This window comes from Hyperolius riggenbachi, chromosome 3 (assembly GCF_040937935.1).
Source record: "Hyperolius riggenbachi isolate aHypRig1 chromosome 3, aHypRig1.pri, whole genome shotgun sequence".
NCBI classification, from domain to species: domain Eukaryota; kingdom Metazoa; phylum Chordata; class Amphibia; order Anura; family Hyperoliidae; genus Hyperolius; species Hyperolius riggenbachi.
This window is the reverse complement of record NC_090648.1, coordinates 300866279-300886375: the sequence shown is the minus strand read 5'-3', so window position 1 is coordinate 300886375 and position 20097 is coordinate 300866279. Positions and strand designations below refer to the sequence as shown.

At 41.6% G+C, this 20097-nt stretch overlaps 1 protein-coding gene across 2 annotated transcripts in view; it reads left to right on the top strand.

Annotated features, from left to right (window-relative positions):
- SLC38A4 (solute carrier family 38 member 4) overlaps positions 1-20097 on the top strand; it is a 134738-nt gene that overhangs the window by 106135 nt on the left and 8506 nt on the right. For both annotated transcript variants that reach the window (XM_068276596.1, XM_068276595.1), the window contains exons 12-14: positions 3604-3704; positions 6160-6284; positions 14598-14742. In XM_068276596.1, coding sequence (XP_068132697.1) covers positions 3604-3704; positions 6160-6284; positions 14598-14742 — 371 coding nt within the window. The remainder of the gene's footprint in view (positions 1-3603; positions 3705-6159; positions 6285-14597; positions 14743-20097) is intronic.

Here is a 20097-nt window from a genome sequence, read left to right as displayed (position 1 = left end):
TCTGAAGAAGGGGACCTCTTATGGCCCCGAAACAATTGTCAAGTCTGTTCTGACAATGCAATAAAACAGAAACACTGCATTTTGAAAATGGTGTGCAGACCGGATCCTATTTGCTTCTGTTTCTAGATTTACATCTCTGTCTATAGGATCAGAATACTTGGAGCCTTAAGGCCCGTACACACGCCTGACTGCAGGCAAGGACGGGTCCGTTGTCACCTCCCGCTGGGTGGGCGTTACAGCGACAGTCCGGCGTGTGTACAGTCTGTCTGCAGACTGATACGGCTGTTTCTGAGCGATCCGCCCAGCGGATTGCTCAGATACAGCCTTATCAGTCCACCGACAGACTGTACACACACCGCACTGTCTGCTGAAAACCCGCCCAGCGGGAGGTGACGACGGACCCGTCGTTGCCTGCAGTCAGGCGTGTGTATGGACCTTAATGCTTGGTACACACCATGCAATCTCCCATCAGATTGATGGGTCAAATCGCTAGTTTCCAACAGGTCGATCAGATTTTGATCTTTTTCACTTCTGCACAAATTTGGACCTGTTGGAAATGATTATCCGTTAATCTGATGGGAGATTACATGGTGTGTACCAGGCATAACTCAGCCTACAACTTTAGCACTCAAGAGATGCTACATGCTAAGCTGCATTTGCTTAATGCGAAGAAGAATAAAGAAAAACTTACACTGAAAGAAACTGATTTTAGTGTACAAGGGTAATCAATGCCATTACATGTGCAGTCATTATATATGCTCCATTTACTGTTCATATGTAAATCCATCATGTCACCGCAAGTGCAGCTAACATGTAACTCATATAAGTGCAGACTTCTCACATTCCCCCATATAATAAACATAGCTGTCATGTCATGTCCCACTAATCCACGTGCAGCAAATAATGCACCCTATCAAGCCTGTAGCCATAATGCCCAAAATCATTTTAGGCATAATCATGTGACATGTATTCCTGCCTCTTTTTAATGGAAAGAGGCACAAGACAGGGTTTTAGAATGAAGCATAAGTACCTGCTTGTTGGTACCAGCTCTATTGTATCTAAGGGCCCTTTTCCACTAGAGTGATTGCGATTGCTGAATCGCAAAATCGCAAATCGCTAGTGATTTTTAAATCGCTAGGGTTGTTACTTTATCATAGAAATCACAAGAAGTATTTTCCACTACAGTGATTCGATTTAGAAATCGCAAATCGCAATCGCTTTCTGGAGCGATTTTTACAATGATAATGCAATGCTAATTAAAATCATTGCAAATCGCAATCGCATAACAGAATAAAAAATGCAATCGCAATCGCTGGCGTTTGTGATTTGTGATTGCGATTGCTAGTGGAAAAGGGCCCTAAAGCACTGCTCACGCGACAGTCACATGAAAAGCAGAGAAGATGCCCCACAGGAAGTGATCACTCACTAAGGCCAGGAACCCACTACAAATAGCAAATCACTAGCGTTTTTAATTAGTGTTTTGTAAGCAATTTCATGAGCGTTTTCTGGCAATTTTGGTAGTGAGTTTAAAAAGTGTAAGCTTTTTGCCAGCGATTTGCGATAAGCGATTTTAATTCTGATTGGTCCTTTCAATTTCATTTTTATTTTTTTTTACACTGTGCAGTAATTTAAAATCACACACAAATCACTATGTGTAGCGATTTGCCAGCACTTCAATACTTTACATTGAAACGCAAACGATCCCAAAATGCTGCATGTTCTACAATTGCAATTTTGCTAATTGCAATTGCTACTGTGGAATTTGTTATTACATTAATCTACATTGGCTAAGCGTTTAGGGAAATCACTAGCGATTTAAAGCGCTTCCCAAACGGTCAAAAAAGCACTCTAGTGGGTTCCAGGCCTAAAAAAGGAAAAATGCCGACAGCAATGAGCAGTTGGGTCTGCTCTATTCTAAGCCTCACTGTACCACTCTACATCTCTGGAGTGAAGGGCAGAAGTACATGATGACTATAATTTGTTATTAGGGATATAACATTTGCACAGATGTGATGACTATATTTGCACATACTGTATATGGTGACTGATCAAATTCTTCTTATATTTTGTGACTAATTTCTTATACACATTGCCAGTTAGTTAGAATAAGTAGTCACAAAACATCATGGAAATGCTTGTGAAGGGATGGCCTGAAACTGTTCTCAGAGAGAGGTAAAACAATTCTCAAAGGGGTCTCAACTCCACAAGGTTCTGTGCCTTTCTTGTCCACCATGTCATTCATTCACCAATGCTTCTTACTGACTTTCTCTTATTACTACTGTTATCTGTATTTGTCTCTAAGCCTGTTTATCCATCCTTGTCAAAATCGTTTAAGATTTTAGGTATATTTTTAGATATTTAGGGAGAGTAGGTACTGTATGTTGTGTTGGTGTCTATGCACCTGGTAAATTGTGCACAGGATACTGGAGTTGAAAACTAACCTCCGTATCCTAAAAGTTGTTACAACTCTGGTCCTAACTTCCAACCTATCATGATGCTAACCTAATCTGATCCAGATCCACCCTAACGCCTCACCTCCAACTAATACAACCTTGAAAGGGGAACTGTAGTGAAAATAATGTCATGAATAAAATTGCTGCCTTTTTTTTTTACAATATTCATTTGTAATTTATTTAATCAGCGTTTACCCATTGTAAAATATCTCCTCACTCTCATGTACATTCTGAAATGTATCACAGTTAGCAACTCCCTTAAAGGGGAACTGAAGAGAGAGGTATATGGAGGCTGTCATGTTTATTTCCTTTTAGGCAATACCAGTTGCCTGGCAGCCCTGCTGATCCTCTGCCTCTAATACTATTAGCCATAGCCCCTGAACAAGCATGCAGCAGATCAGGTGTTTCAGTGGTTCAGACTTATAAGTCTGATCTGACAAGACTAGCTGCATGCTTGTTTCTGGTTTTAATCAGATACTACTGCAGAGAAATAGACCAGCAGGGCTGCCAGGCAACTGGTATTGATTAAAAGGAAATAAACAGGACAGCCTCCATATACCTCTCTCTTCAGTTCCCCTTTAATCCTGTCAGGTGATATATGCAGAATGTTTTCATTACTGAGAGTTCCAAAGCCCGTATAAAATGTACCTGGTCTCCCAGAAAGCTTGGGGGGGGGGGGAGAGTTCCACATAGCTAATCAGCCTAGGCTAAGCATCACTGGGAGGGCAGGACTTTATTCAAATTACAGCAATATAGAGATATAGGAAGTGTTTTTCCAATGTGGAAACCAGGATAATTACCATTACAGTGGGTATCCTGAATAATCTACTGCATTCTATTATATGTTGTTACAGTGCCTCTATATATAAATAAAATAGTGACCATGATAGCCTTAGCCAAATGCCTAGCACTGCAATAACCTCAGCCCTTTAGATCATCCTTAGCACTAGCCTATCACCCATATTATTGAATTATCATTCAATATTTAGTATTGCCTGTGAAAAGTTTTGATGTACACAAAAATATACAAAAACATAAATTCCTTTATACATATGAAGACAATTTAAATCTGTTTTCATTATTTACCTATGTAGAACAAATTATTTGCAGTGCGTTATAAACCAATATGTTTTTTCTATGTTTTATCTAGTCGATCTCGAAGAAAGATGCAAAATGTTTCTAATATTTCCATAACAGCGATGTTAGTGATGTATCTCTTTGCAGCACTTTTTGGTTATCTTACATTTTATGGTGAGCAGAACTGTTGTTTTTTATGTGTGTATGTTTTTTTCATGTGTTTGCGTGGATTCCTGCTACAAGATAAAAAAAAGCATACTGTAATAATGGTTTTCACCTAAACTATCCTTATTCATGTCAAGTAAACATACAGTAAATATCACTGAGCAAGAGGAGCTAAAATAGCATATATATAATTAAGGCGCCTGGAAATTTGGGCGCAGGGTAAAGCCGAGATATGTCTCACCCTGCTCCTGCACAAGTCCCGGTGGCATCAAATACTATTCCCCCTGTAGGCCACCGTGGTCCGTGGACTCTGGGATAACATGCAATTCAGCTTTCAGCTACTGCTGGTGGCTGACGCTGTTTTAATTGTAACTTGAGCTCCGTCTTCTGAAGGCACTCAAATTACTGACTGAGCATTGCTATAGCCGTAATTCACATAATTCACGGCTTATGGCGGCGCCAGCTGCAGCCATATTTCCAGTGTCGGTTTTGCCTGATTCCTTAAAATATACCTATCATTAAATAAAGGAAGCCTCCATTACTGACCTCCATCTAAAAGATGCTTTCCATGCATAGGATGTGATGGAGAGTATGCAAAAGAATTCCTTTAATTAGAGCACTAAGGTTACCTTTGCCCCACTTGAACCGGCCCTGCCTCTGAGGGACAGATAATGACACAACTTTTCTGTAGCACTAAGCAAAATGCTGCAACAAAATGACAGAGCTATATTAATAATTAATATAACAAAAATCGGATTGCTTGCTCTATAACAGTAGTCCTCAAACTAAGGCCCGCGGGCCAAATGCGGCCACCTGAGGCTTTTTTACCGGCCTCCCACACAAAATGTATTACTTACAGATGCGGTCAGCTACATCTTTAAATATTGGTGGTCCACATATAGAATAGCAGTGCTGGCACCACCCATCCACATGCAGAAAGCGATAATTTTGCTAGTTTCCAATTAAATTCCACATCAGGTGACACTGCTGTCCAATTGGACTTCAGGTTGTCACCTGGGTATGCTTCACTGTCTGGCCCGCAAAGACATCATTTTATGTATACTCCGGCCCCCCAGCAGACTGAAATATGTTGACCTGGCCCTCGACCCAAAACATTTGGGGACCCATGCTCTATAACAATATTACTCTTCACTTTCTGAAGCTTTGGAGGGTTTGAATTTATCAGTATTATACTCCAGATGAATGAGGTTTAGTGAAAGGCCCAAAGTAGTGGTGCTGTTGTGTAAACTGTATTCGGGCCAGAGTTCATTCCTTATGTAGGTTAAAGATCTTTTGCTTAGTGGGTAAAACATGACCATTTTCCACAGTTCATTTTTCCCTGTTACATCAAACTTCGTCAGAAGATGAGGCATTTGCTGATCTCAGCAACACAGTGCGCCAGAGTTCATCCAGAGACCACACACTCCACACCCCAGCAGAACAATGAGAAAGCTTGTGGCTAGTCTTTCCGACACTGCATGGATGAACTAAAATGTATGCCACCAAACAGGCCTTACATGATCATTATGTAAGGAATGTTTTGCTTTTTCTCCCATGCTTTATTTTCACTGGCATGGCAGTGCATAGATAAAAATGTATATGCACAATTCAAATAATAATGGTTATTTTTAATAGAGACATGATGTACTTTTGATGGTCTTTATAAACATTGGGGGAAAGTGTTGGGAGCCTGGGAGGAAGAAGAAGAAATTATGCAATGGCCAGGCTAGATGGATAGGTTTGGTAAGCCAAGAGACAGACTTAGTTTAATAGGTCGATACACATTTTCATAACAGGCATTTAATGTGAGTGACACATTACTAACTAACTATCATGAAGAGATTGATTAACTAATCTTACCTATTGGCATGCCTGGTTTATCTACTATTTTGTATGGTTTGCAGACTTAAATCTGAGATAAACTAATTGTTTAGATTTATACTTACCAGTGGCTTCCTCCAGCTCTCTGCAGTCCATCTGCTCAATTGTCATCCTTCCGATCCCCTTCATTCCGCCGCAGTGGAGTCCACAATCCAGCCCAGTTGCGCTCCACTGCGCATGTACGGTCTCAGGCGCACGTGCCACTCAGGAGAATTTTGTGCAAGCGCAGTTGCAGTCTTAGTGAACTGCACATGCACAGAACACTCCCAGCCATGGGAGCGCAATTGGGAGACATGGGTGGCCAGGACTGCACATGCGCAGTGGAGTGCAACTGAGCCAGTCTGGGAATTTACTGCCGGGCCACAATGTGGAATGTCTCCAAGCTAATACCACCACCACCAACATAATTTACTCTATAATGGTATATTCAATACTGCAATGGTAAACCACACATGCTGCCTGCAAACAGAAGTACAGAAAAGTACTAAATTCTGCATATTGTGTCTGAATAATAACTATGTCCTAATTTGGAATTTGTCTCCATTCATTAACTTTGTTATCATAAATCTTCTTTACCCTGCAGGGGAAGTTCAAGATGAATTACTTCACACTTACACTAAAGTGTATAAATTTGATACCCTTCTGCTCTGTGTCCGCGTAGCCGTGCTTGTGGCCGTCACATTGACAGTTCCAATTGTTTTGTTCCCAGTAAGTATTCCAAAGGGTTATTTTATTTGTTTTCTTCTGTTTTTGTTTTGCTTGTTTTTTTGTTTTTTTTCTTGAGGGGGGGGGGGGGTAAATATTTGATCTATGCTGTAAAAAAAACTAAAAATGTGCTGCTAACTAAGTACTATGGCAAACTATGTTCATTTAGTGCTTCCTAAAGCCAGGAACTAACTTAAAGGGGCACTATGGCAAAAAAAATGTAAAATTTTGAATATGTGCAAAAATAGACAAATAAGAAGAACTTTTTTCCAGAGTAAAATGAGCCATAAATTACTTTTCTCCTATGTTGCTGTCACTTACTGTAGGTAGTAGAAATCTGTCAGAAGCGACAGGTTTTGGACTAGTCCATCTCTTCATAGGGGATTCTCAGCAAGGCTTTTATTCTTTATAAAGATATTCCCTAAAAAGGATTTAAACAATGATGCTGGCCAGCTTCCCTGCTCTCTACACAGTTTTTTGGCAGTTGGACAGCGCAACTGCCATTTACTAAGTGCTTTTGAAAATAAATAAATTCCTGAGAATCCCCCATGAAGAGATGGACTAGTCCAAAACCTTCTGTCAGATTTCTACTGCCTACTGTAAGTGACAGCAACATAGGAGAAAAGTAATTTCTAGCTCATTTTACTCTGGAAAAAAACATACTTCTTATTTGTATATGTTTGCACATATTTTAAATTGTACATTTTTTCGCCATAGTGCCCCTTTAATGCCCCTGTTCAGGAACAGTTATGTCCATTATATTTTAAATTAATCATAATAAAAAGAAACAGGTTCCATTTTTGCCAAAAGGAAAGTCTTGAAAGTACCAGCTGCTGCATTGATCCCTTGCTCGTAATCACTTTTTTTGCATTTTACCAGCCCCCTTCCATGTGCAACCTTTTCAATATTATCCTTTTCATTTTTTTATCTGTATTCCCTTTGTTTGAGCAAAATAATGTGCAGTCCATTGCATAAGCCCCCTTAAGTCTGTAACCCACTGCATGTATCTTCATTACATTTGAAACTTTTTTAATTTTTTTAAAATATTATCAATTAAAGGCAAATTCTAGAGGCATGCAGATATTAACAATGACATTGCAGATATTAACAATAAATGGCAGATTCCAGGAACATCCAGATAATGCCAATGACATGCAAATATTAGAAATCACATACAAGTATTAAGAGCATGCAAAAATTATCAATAACAGGCAGATAGCAATGACATGCAGATATTCCTGTAATAGGCATATACCATTTATATGCTGGGAGGTCATCTGTCTACCCGACACTGGTCTAGGGGGCATTTGTGTGATAGTGAGATATCCTATTCATTGATGCAAGTGGCTGAAAAATAACAGGACTTAAAGAGAAACTCCAACCAAGAATTGAACTTTATCCCAATCAGTAGCTGATACCCCCTTTTACATGAGAAATAGAATGATTTTCACAAACAGACCATCAGGGGGCGCTGTGTGACTGATTTTGTGCTGAAACCACTCCCACTAGAGGCTCTGAATACCGCGGTACTCCTGGCAAACTGCCACAATGTAACAATGTTCACAGACAGGAAATGGCTGTTTAGAGCTGTCTAACAGCCAGAACAGCTACATAACATGCCCACAGTAACAATGTCACCATGTAATACATGTCAGAATGTGAATCTGGGAGAGGAAAGATTTTACAATGAGCAAACACTGACTAAATCATTTATACATAATTATGGTAAAAATGAAGCACTTTTTTTATTACATTATTTTCAGTGGAGTTCCTCTTTAACATGGCTAACTGCCGTTGATAGGTTGCCACCAAATAAAATTGAATGACACATTTTAGACACTGTGGGAAACAAAGGTCTCAAGCCAAGCAAAATGGTTGTGCAGGCTTTGCCCTAGGCTACTAAAAAACACATAAAATATAGGCCTGTTGTAGCACAGGCACTCTATAAGTGAAATATGTTTATGCGAATTGTCTTTTATGCGCTTAGTATAAAAAAGCAGTTCTGCTCTTATGTTTATTTTTAATCGCACAGGCAGTGTCAGTCAGTAAGCTCGCACAATTAAACAGCACTTCTCAGTAACTGAAATGCTGCCAATTGTCACCTCTCAAGGTAGCTTCTATGATGCTATAAGATCAGTGAAATGTCACAGATTCTCTCAAGTGGGCGAAAACCATCGGCACCTCAGAAGTGCTACCTTGTTTACATACAGAGCAGAGCTGCTGCTGTCTTAGATAAAGGAAACAGAAAAACATGGAATCTTTTCACAATTGTCATTTAAGAAAACAAACAACATATATACACAAAAGCTACATGTTTCACTTACACTGCAGCAGTCCTATAGTAGGTTCCATTATATCAACAGGACTTGTATATGTGGTTGCAGTGGCGCCCTCTGCTGTTCTGCTTCAGTAGTCTGATCTTCCTAATTCAAGCAGGATAATATTCTTAGCTATAGATTTCATTTGACCCTCTGCTGTGAAGATTTAAGGCAGCTGCTGGCTCGTTATGGCAGTATTGCCTTTCATGAGCTATAAATATAAACTGGTTCTCACAAAATGTTCAATACAAATGCAGAGCCGCAAAGTCTAATTCCCAGAGAAGGGTGGCCACTTCTTTCTAATGAAATATACTCTTAACATGTATGTAAGTTGTTGTTATTATTATTGCTATTATTACGCATTTTATACAGCACTGATATCTTCCTCCAGTGGTTTATAGAGTGCATAATCATGTCACTAACTGTCCCTCAGAGGGAATATTTCCTTACATGTCTTATATACCAATTGATAAGTATATATATATATATATATATATATATATATATATATATATATATATATATATATATATCAGGATAGAATAGAGTTAGAGTTAAGTAAGATCCTATACAACCTATGCAATAAACAGCAAACCATGCTTAGAGCTTATATTGAGCTTCCTCTATCATTGACACTTATTTTCACATCCGTTTCCCAAAAACATACAGATAAGTTGGCTGTCCTCCCCCTAAAATTGGCCCTATACTATGATGGCCATATGGCAATGGTGGGGATTAGATTGTGAGCCCCTTGAGGGTCAATGAAGTGACAAGACTAAACACTCTGCACAGCTCTGCAGAATATGTAGGTGCCATAGAAACACTAAATAATGATAATTATTCTGCCATATGCTAAAATGAACAGTTCCCTATCTGTGAAGCTTTATAAAACTGTGAAACTTTTACTCAGGCCTTAAATCCTGACTAAAGGAAAAAAATAATTGAACTTTGGTTAGTGAGGAAACATTTTTGTTTGTCACAGCTTTCTATGTCCCCATTAGACATCCTGTCCTTGATACCCCATGGACCTCTAAGGCTGTAATATAAACCCTGGGGGTGCTAAAACAGGACATAAGGAACAGTAATACATGATGACAATTCTAACTATTCACCACTCTGTTCCTGATGGAGAAGTTTCTTGCCTCCTGTCAGTGCAGGAAGTGAACAAAAGTCTCTCAGAAGGAGACAAAAAACTTACAAACTGAGGATAAGCTTATATTTTAAAGCCTGAATAATGAATATCAGCCTTTCTAGAAGTCAGGTCGGACCTGACTTCTAGAAAGGCTTCACCTCATTTATCCGTCAAGGGGTCTTCAGGACACCTCCAGCCCCCAAACAGAATGTGCAATTAACAGGATCCAAGCAGTGTATATTTCCTGCTCCAGGTGACAGCAGCATATTCTCAGCTCTGTTTGATTCTGTACATGAGTTCCAGGGCAATAAATTTGGTAATGCCTGTGACTGTGATTGTCAGATTTTTATTCCTGATTGGAGTTAACTATAACCCAAACATATCCCTAACAGTAAACTAACACTATATTTCTACTATATTTCTAACTATGATCCCTAAACTTCCAAATCCAAGCCTCAAAACGGTATTGATCTTACACTAACTTAAAGCAAACCAGACAGGAGAGATACTTACCTTATTTTCATACAAACCTGGGGCTTCCTCCAGTCCCATGGGCATGGATCGCTCCCACGCCGCCGTCCTCTGCTGCCTGCAGCTCCGGTACTGGGTCTCGTAACTTCCTCCAGTCATGGCCAGTCTGACGCAAGTGAAGTGTGCTATTTATGTATCTCTCCAGCAGCCGCTGGACAGATACGTAAAGAACGCACTTCCTTTTGCGCAGACTGGCTGCAATTGGAGAAAGTTACGGGACCCAGTACCGGAGCTGCAGGCAGCGGAGGGCAGCTGCGTGGGAGTGATCCATGCCCATGGGGCAGAAGGAAGCCGCAGGTATGTATAAAAAAAGGTAAGTATCTTTCCTCTCTGGTTTGCTTTCTAGTGACCTAGTTATCCCCTATACTTGCCTCCTTTTCATCTGCATTCCTAATAGCCCTTAGGTAGGAGATCATGCCTAGTGTAACTGCCTTACAGTGCTGGGCCGAAATTACGCATGAGCGTAATTACGCATCGTAATTCAATGTAAATTTACACGTAAGCGTTACGCGTAACTTACGGTCTTACGCGTAATTATTTACGTGTAAGACCGTAAGTGGTATCGTAATTACACTGTCTACCGTAATTGCTAGGCATGCGTAATTTTACGAACACTTACGCGTAATTTTACTCGTAATTACTAACGTAAAATCTCCCATTTTCTAAGAGTAGCCAATCAGTCAACATCCTAAACAACCAATAATATCTTCTCCCGCCCTTCAGTATAAGCGTACGTTTTGACGCATACGAATGATATGTACGCAATAACTGTCACATTGACGGCTATTGCGTACATATCGTCCGCATGCGTCAAAAAATACGCATTAATGGGTATTACGGCACTACGCGTAACATCGTAGTGTAAGCGCCTTCATTACGGTATCCTTACGCGTAATTGCGTAAGTTTACGTGTAATTACAGTGATGTACCGTAGATAATTTCCTACGCCGAAACCGTAATTGCGTAATGCGTAATAGCGTAAAATTACGCGTAATGATCCGTAAGCGTAGATTTTTCCATTACGAGCAGCACTGCTGCCTTATATAAAATACATACTTACTCACACACACACACATCTATGCTCCAAAAACAAAGCCTTAACATTTGGAAATCTACAACAATAACAACAACAAAGAAACTAAGTCAATATTTTTGTGTAGAAAGTAACTCTACTATCCATTCTTTCACAACTGATGTGTTCCACAAGAAAACATGTTTTACCTGTCACTCTGGCTCAGCTGAAGCAGAATGCTGAAGAGCGCAAAATGGCCTCCAGACAAATTCTCAAAAACACACTTGTTAATATATTGCATACATTCCAATGTGACAAGCATAGCAGAGCATCTTGCTGCTCTGATCAGTTTCAGGCATTAAAACAAACAAAAAGTGCAGACAAAGCAGTACAATGAACCTTTTATAGTTGTTATTTATATAGAGGATTTTTTTATTTGCTGCCAGGCTGTAATATGCTGCTTGGGCATTGCATCAGGCTACTCCATCCTAGCTACAGGCAATGGAATTATCGCTCTAATTTCTTCCAAGGTCACAATCAGCCTAACCGTACAGCACAACATGGCATTCCAGAGATTTTTTTGTAAGAATCTTCTGTAACCAAACGTAGAAAAACTGAGAGAAAAAAACACATATGGCTGTCATTTTTTTTCTGTGAGATATCTCTATATGGCTGATGAAAATCTACTTTTTACTTTGCTGCACATTTTCCTAATTTGGTAGTAAAGTTTTCTCAAGTGCATAGAAAATAAAAGATGAATAAGGCCTCGTTCACATCATTTAGTGCAGATGGCTGTGCGATCAGAACGCAATGCGTCCGATCGCACGCCATCTGCGCTACTATGTGCCGCGCTGCAGATCCCATTCATTACAATGAATGGGATGTGCTCTGCAATTCCCAAAAATGCAAGCAGCACGCGATAGCGTAATCGTGCTGCTGCGCAGCGGATATGATGGGAGCGGTAGAAGGGCTGTCTATGCCCTTCTACCGTTCTTGCGTGTCGCACACTATACGTGCTGCCAAAATGCGCACGGCAGCTCGTATAGTCTGAACGAGCCCTAACTTGTAATGAGGACTTTGATTGGACTTGGATTTGTAATGGCAAAAAATGTTGCAATCAGACACAAGTTAAAAAAAAAAAAAGTTCAAATCAGTTTAAATCAAAAGTTCAATATGGTTCCCAAACCTTTATAATCTATCATTGTTAGAGGGGACATGGATAGGCAAATAAATAAATAAATCAGCCTACAAAACTATGAATAACGCATTTCCATTTACTTGAGTGAGAAGCGCAGCAAAATCGTTGCGATTTTTTCAAAATCACGGTAAAATCAAGTGCAGCGAGTCACTGTTCTCATTCAAGTGAATGGCAATGCATTTTTCAAAACGCAGCAGAAATGCTGAGGTAACGCAGCGCAGCTAGTGGGTCAAGGCCCTGGGTGAATACCCTGTCGCTAGTCAACAATTGCACATTAATGTTTTTTTTTTTTTTAAAGCTTTATAAATAGGTCAGACAGCCAGCTGTGAACAGACAGTTAAATGCAGTGTCAAATAAATGCCGTCAAAGAGCTAACGCTGACATTCACTGTTTAGAAATACCTTCTTATGCTAATCAGTCTAGAACACTTTAAAAATAATTCTCCACTACATCAAACAAATAAATGGTTACGCTGCTGCTACTATTTAATTTTGCAATCCAGTCAGAATTAATGATGTGTTTGCTTTGCTGCAGATAGTAGCACTCCTTCTCCACACCCAGCATTTCATCAGAGTAATTCAATCTACAGTAAAGCTGTGGTGAACTTTCACCTACTTTCCTCAAGCTAGTGAACTTAGGTGCATGTTTTGTTTAGCATCCATTCAACTAAAAATGTAGCATGCTTGCTGGATGAGTTATTGGACTTCTTAAATAACAGGAAAAAAAACATTTGAAGCATTTACTTTGTGTGTCAGTTCTGCTTAAAATGTGGTACCTACATAACCAATATGCCAAACTGCCTTATTTATATCTCTTGCACTTAAAAATAAATATTGCTGATCTTTGCTAACTGAACTGACAAAAAAAACTGATAAAAGAAACAAAGTAGTTACAAAGATGTTATTGTTAAAAAGTTTAAAGTGGGGCGTGACCAGTAGTAACTACGCTGTACTCAAGTCATAGAGCTAAATGCATGTTGGATATACAGAAACGTAGAGTGTTTATCTGCCAAAGGATGTGTAGTTCTCTTCAGGCAGTCTGCTAATTACTACAGCTCTGTTTCAGATTGCAGCTACTTGTCTCTGCTGCTTGCCCAATGGACAATGAATCAGAGATGTGATGAGTCTGTATCATCAGCCCATAGTAAGCAACGGATGCAGGCTGCAACTGGGCTGGAGAGAACAGTGATCACCTGACTGATTATGCAGCATGGCAACACTGTGTGACGCACAAGACTGCATAACAGAACTACTATTTTGGCATGAAAAACAGAAGAGAGAGAGAGAGAGAGAGAGACCTTTATTCAAGTAACTTGTTCTCCTCTGTTTTCTCCTAGGAGATACTTTTTCACCTTCTCTTTAAAATAACTTTTCAGCACATTGCAATTGAAAAAGTTCCAACAAGTGGGTGAAAAATTATTATCTTTTACTATTTTCTTGCTTGCTGCTTTTTTAAAAGGCATTTTATTGACAAGATGTTCAAATATCACCTTGGAGAAAGCACAGGAGAAAAAGTTTATTGCACATGGGCCAGAGATGGTGTGTGTGTGTCACAGAAAGCAAGCAGACTCTTTCACAGACATACTGTTGTGAATCATGTTAATTTGGTCGCAATTGGCGCCGTTACATTTGGGCATATCATAGGCTTCCATTAAAATATCGGCGGTGAGTGTAAATTTGGGCACAGGACTCGACCAATAAAATATCGGGTGCCGGGGCCACTGCAAATTGCGGCTACAAATAGCTTGTGCATCAAGAAGGGGAGGGGGGATTCTATGTGAGAATAGGTTTAGGTTAGCACATCGTAAAATATCTGTAAATTTTCAATTATTCTACTATAGTAGATAATAAAATAAACATTACCGATATTCTCTTACCGTTATTTTGTGCCCATTTCTACATGCGGTGCTTTCATATGTACCCCTGCATGTCCCCATTGTTCCCTAACTTGTATAGCAGATTCGGATTTCCATTGATCATTTACACTGACAGCACATCAGTGTTACGAATTAATATATATTTTGTTACAAAACTATGTTTTCAGTTATAAAAGCTCTCCCATTTCACCATCTGCAAGAATCGTCACCTGCATATTACACATATTTGTTCCTTTTTTTGTATTTCAGATCCGCTCATCAATCACAGCACTGTTATTTCCTGGAAGGCCATTCAACTTGCTGAGGCATTTCCTGATTGCTTTTGTTCTCTTGGCTTTCAATAACACTCTTGTCATATTTGTTCCTACTATTAAGGATATCTTTGGATTCATAGGTATGTTAATAAATTTGCCCCCTCAATAATGCTAATCACATACAGTCACTGTGTTTCTGATCTGATATATCACATCATTAAAGTCTACCATCAGCTTGGTCATGCATGGCGTTAAATGGTTGGATATCAGTTCTAGGCAGGTCTAGCATTCTATGTATTTCCATAATTTGACTGGTCAAATCTGAAATCAAATCTGACTTTGTGTAACAAGTATTGGGGACTTAAAATATATGCATAAACAATTTTGTATTAAAGCATTTCACTCAAAATGGAATCCTCCATCTAGAATTCAGGAGGCCATGATATGAAATGCTTTTGGGTATTACACATCATAAGAAAGAAGGAAGTGCACACCAAGGGTTGTGATTCCACCAATTGGAGTTGGAGTTTGGGCAATAACCTACAACATGTTTCAGGTAGAGCCCTTCCTCAGGGGCTTCCCTGCTACCTGTGGTGTAAGCTTGTTGCTAACTTTTAGTTTATGCTTCCTTCCAGTATTATCTATGGGATATACTGTATAACAATATAATCAGAGTTATTAGAGTCTGTCCAGATAGATCACAGGTTTTTAACTCCATGCCTGGAAGGCCAGCTCCGTGCCAGTGTTTAAGATGGACTGAGAAAGAGAGGAATGTGTTCTACCTGATGGACCACACCTTTCCTGATTCAGACCCATCCATTAATTGGAGCTGTGTCAAAAATGTGTGAGGACCTCGGCCCTCGAAGGGCCGTTTAACATCCCTGAAATAGATAGAATGGCAGATGGGGTTTGGCCGCTACTTAGTTCCACCTAAAATGGAGCACCCACATACCAGGATTCCACATAAAATGGAGCACCTACATACCAGGATCGTGATGGGGTAGAGACTGAATGGTAGGCAAAGCAGAGCTCCACCCTACAAACCTCAATGCCACATCCCCCATCCAACATGGTTAAAAAGACTTCTACTTTGAAACATCCCAAAAGTTAGAATTTTAAATAAAACTGTATCTATAAGTCTCTTATAGTTTTAAAAATAGGAAGTGTTTCACACTGATTGTTACTGTTTGTTACACTGGCCAACTCCTCCCCCCCACCCTCCCCAGCACTACATATATGACACGATTCCAATACCCGCATTGCAATTACAGTAAGACTGTGCAAAAGGTATAAGCAAGGAGTATAAAAACAGACTGCTACGTATGAATACTTTTTAGATCACAAACAGTGCTAATAATTACCACAGCAGCACCAATGGAGGGCTCAGGCCTCTTTCACAGTAGGACGTTGTGGTTTGATGCGACGTCAAAGCAAATCACAACGCAATGCCCCGTTATCGTCGCATACGGTAGAGCATACAGGCAATGAAAAGTATGCTTCCAAGTCATTGCTGAGCATATGCAAACAGTCCAACGCAGCTAATAACATGTATAACGCACAGCATGCAGCACTTCCTAATAACGCTACACGTTAAACACAAACGCAATGTGTGCACTGTGAAGGTCGCACAGACTTAACCACTTGCCGACCGCCCACTGCACAGAGGTGGCTGGCAAGTGGATCCCGCAAGGACCGCCGCATGTACAATTGGCGGCGGTCCTTGTACGGGCATGGGTGGAGCGATCGCGTCATTCGTGATGCGATCAGCCACCGGCGCCTGGCTCTGCCCCCCTCGCGCTGTAACCCGCCGGCTGTTCTGAAGTGCCGGCGGGTTACTAGCACCCGGATTGCCACATAGAAAGTGTATAATACACTTTGTAATGTATACAAAGTGTATTATACAGGCTGCCTCCTGCCCTGGTGGTCCCAGTGTCTGAGGGACCACCAGGGAAGGCTGCAGCCACCCTAGTCTGCACCCAAGCACACTGATTCCCCCCCCCTGCCCCCTGATCAACCACAGCACCCCTCAGACCCACCCCCCAGACCACTGTTTGCACCCAATCACCCCCCTAATCACCCATCAATCACGCCCTGTCACTATCTGGAAATGCTATTTTTTTATGCCCTAAACTGCCCCCTGCTCCCTCCTGATCACCCCCCACCCCTCAGATTCTCCCCAGACCCCCCCCCCCCCCCAGTGTGTACTGTATGCATCTATCCCCCTGATCACCTGTCAATCACCTGTCAATCACCCATCAATCACCCCCTGTCACTGCCACCCATCAATCAGCCCCTAACTTGCCCCTTGCGGGCAATCTGATCACCCACCCACACCAATAGATCGCCCGCAGATCCGACGTCAGATCACCTCCCAAGTGCATTGTTTACATCTCTTCTCTACCCTAAACACCCACTAATTACCCATCAATCACCCATCAATCACCCCCTATCATCACCTGTCACTGTTACCCATCAGATCAGACCCTAATCTGCCCCTTGCGGGCACCCAATCACCCGACTACACGCTCAGATTGCCCTCAGACCTCCCCTTATCAATTCGCCAGTGCATTATTTACATCTGTTCTTCCCTGTAATAACCCACTGATCACCTGTCAATCACCCATCAATCACCCCCTGTCACTGCCACCCATCAATCACCCCCTGTCACTGCCACCCATCAATCAGCCCCTAACCTGCCCCTTGCGGGCAATCTGATCACCCACCCACACCAATAGATCGCCCGCAGATCCGACGTCAGATCACCTCCCAAGTGCATTGTTTACATCTCTTCTCTACCCTAAACACCCACTAATTACCCATCAATCACCCCCTATCACCACCTGTCACTGCTACCCATCAGATCAGACCATAATCTGCCCCTTCCGGGCACCCAATCACCCGCCTACACGCTCAGATTGCCCTCAGACCCCCCTTATCAATTCGCCACTGCATTCTTTACTTCTGTTCTTCCCTGTAATAACCCACTAATCACCTGTCAATCACCTGTCAATCACCCATCAATCACCCCTTGTCACTGCCACCCATCAATCACCCCCTGTCACTGCCACCCATCAATCAGCCCCTAACCTGCCCCTTGCGGGCAATCTGATCACCCACCCACACCAATAGATCGCCCGCAGATCCGACGTCAGATCACCTCCCAAGTGCATTGTTTACATCTCTTCTCTACCCTAAACACCCACTAATTACCCATCAATCACCCCCTATCACCACCTGTCACTTTTACCTATCAGATCAGACCCTAATCTGCCGCTTGCAGGCACCCAATCACCCGCCTACATGCTCAGATTGCCCTCAGACCCCCCCTTATCAATTCGCCACTGCATTATTTACATCTGTTCTTCCCTGTAATAACCCACTGATCACCTGTCAATCACCTGTCAATCACCCATCAATCACCCCTTGTCACTGCCACCCATCAATCACCCCCTGTCACTGCCACCCATCAATCAGCCCCTAACCTGCCCCTTGCGGGCAATCTGATCACCCACCCACACCAATAGATCGCCCGCAGATCCGACGTCAGATCACCTCCCAAGTGCATTGTTTACATCTCTTCTCTACCCTAAACACCCACTAATTACCCATCAATCACCCCCTATCACCACCTGTCACTTTTACCTATCAGATCAGACCCTAATCTGCCGCTTGCGGGCACCCAATCACCCGCCTACATGCTCAGATTGCCCTCAGACCCCCCCTTATCAATTCGCCACTGCATTATTTACATCTGTTCTTCCCTGTAATAACCCACTGATCACCTGTCAATCACCTGTCAATCACCCATCAATCACCCCCTGTCACTGCCACCCATCAATCATCCCCTGTCACTGCCACCCATCAATCAGCCCCTAACCTTCCCCTTGCGGGCAATCTGATCACCCACCCACACCATTAGATCGCCCGCAGATCCGACGTCAGATCACCTCCCAAATGCATTGTTTACATCTGTTCTCTACCCTAAACACCCACTATTTACCCATCAATCACCCCCTGTCACTGCTACCCATCAGATTAGACCCCTATCTGCCCCTAGGGCACTCAATCACCCGCCCACACCCTCAGAACGCCCTCAGACCCCAGCCCTGATCACCTCGCCAGTGCATTGCTTGCATCTATTCCCCCCTCTTATCACACCTTGAGACACCCATCAATCACCTCCTGTCACCCCCCTAGCACTCCTATCCATCAGATCAGGCCCAATACAACCTGTCATCTAAAAGGCCACCCTGCTTATGACCGGTTCCACAAAATTCACCCCCTCATAGACCACCTGTCATCAAAATTTGCAGATGCTTATACCCCTGAACAGTCATTTTGAGACATTTGGTTTCCAGACTACTCACGGTTTTGGGCCTGTAAAATACCAGGGCGGTATAGGAACCCCACAAGTGACCCCATTTTAGAAAAAAGACACCCCAATATATTCTGTTAGGTGTATGACGAGTTCATAGAAGATTTTTTTTTTCAAAAGTTAGCGGAAATTGATTTTTATTGTTTTTTTTCACAAAGTGTCATTTTTCACTAACTTGTGACAAAAAATAAAATCTTCTATGAACTCGCCATACTCCTAACAGAATACCTTGGGGTGTCTTCTTTCTAAAATGGGGTCACTTGTGGGGTTCCTATACTGCCCTGGCATTTTAGGGGCCCTAAACCGCGAGGAGTAGTCTAGAAAACAAATGCCTCAAAATGACCTGTGAATAGGACGTTGGGCCCCTTAGCGCACCTAGGCTGCAAAAAAGTGTCACATGTGGTATTGCCGTACTCAGGAGAAGTAGCATAATGTGTTTTGGGGTGTATTTTTACACATACCCATGCTGGGTGGGAGAAATCTCTCTGTAAATGGACAATTGTGTGTAAAAAAAAAATCAAACAATTGTCATTTATAGAGATATTTCTCCCACCCAGCATACGTATGTGTAAAAATACTTCCCAAAACACATTATACTACTTCTCCTGAGTACGGTGGTACCACATGTGTGGCACTTTTTTACACCCTAAGTGCGCTAAGGGGCCCAAAGTCCAATAAGTACCTTTAGGATTTCACAGGTCATTTTGCGACATTTGGTTTCAAGACTACTCCTCACGGTTTAGGGCCCCTAAAATGCCAGGGCAGTATAGGAACCCCACAAATGACCCCATTCTAGAAAGAAGACACCCAAAGGTATTCCATTAGGAGTATGGTGAGTTCATAGAAGATTTTATTTTTTGTCACAAGTTAGCGGAAAATGACATTTTGTGAAAAAAAAACAATTAAAATCAATTTCCGCTAACTTGTGACAAAAAATAAAATCTTCTATGAACTCACTATACGCCTAACGGAATACCTTGGAGTGTCTTCTTTCTAAAATGGGGTCATTAGTGGGGTTCCTATACTGCCCTGGCATTTTAGGGGCCCTAAAATGTAGTCTTGAAACAAAAATGACCTGTGAAATCCTAAAGGTACTCATTGGACTTTGGGCCCCTTAGCG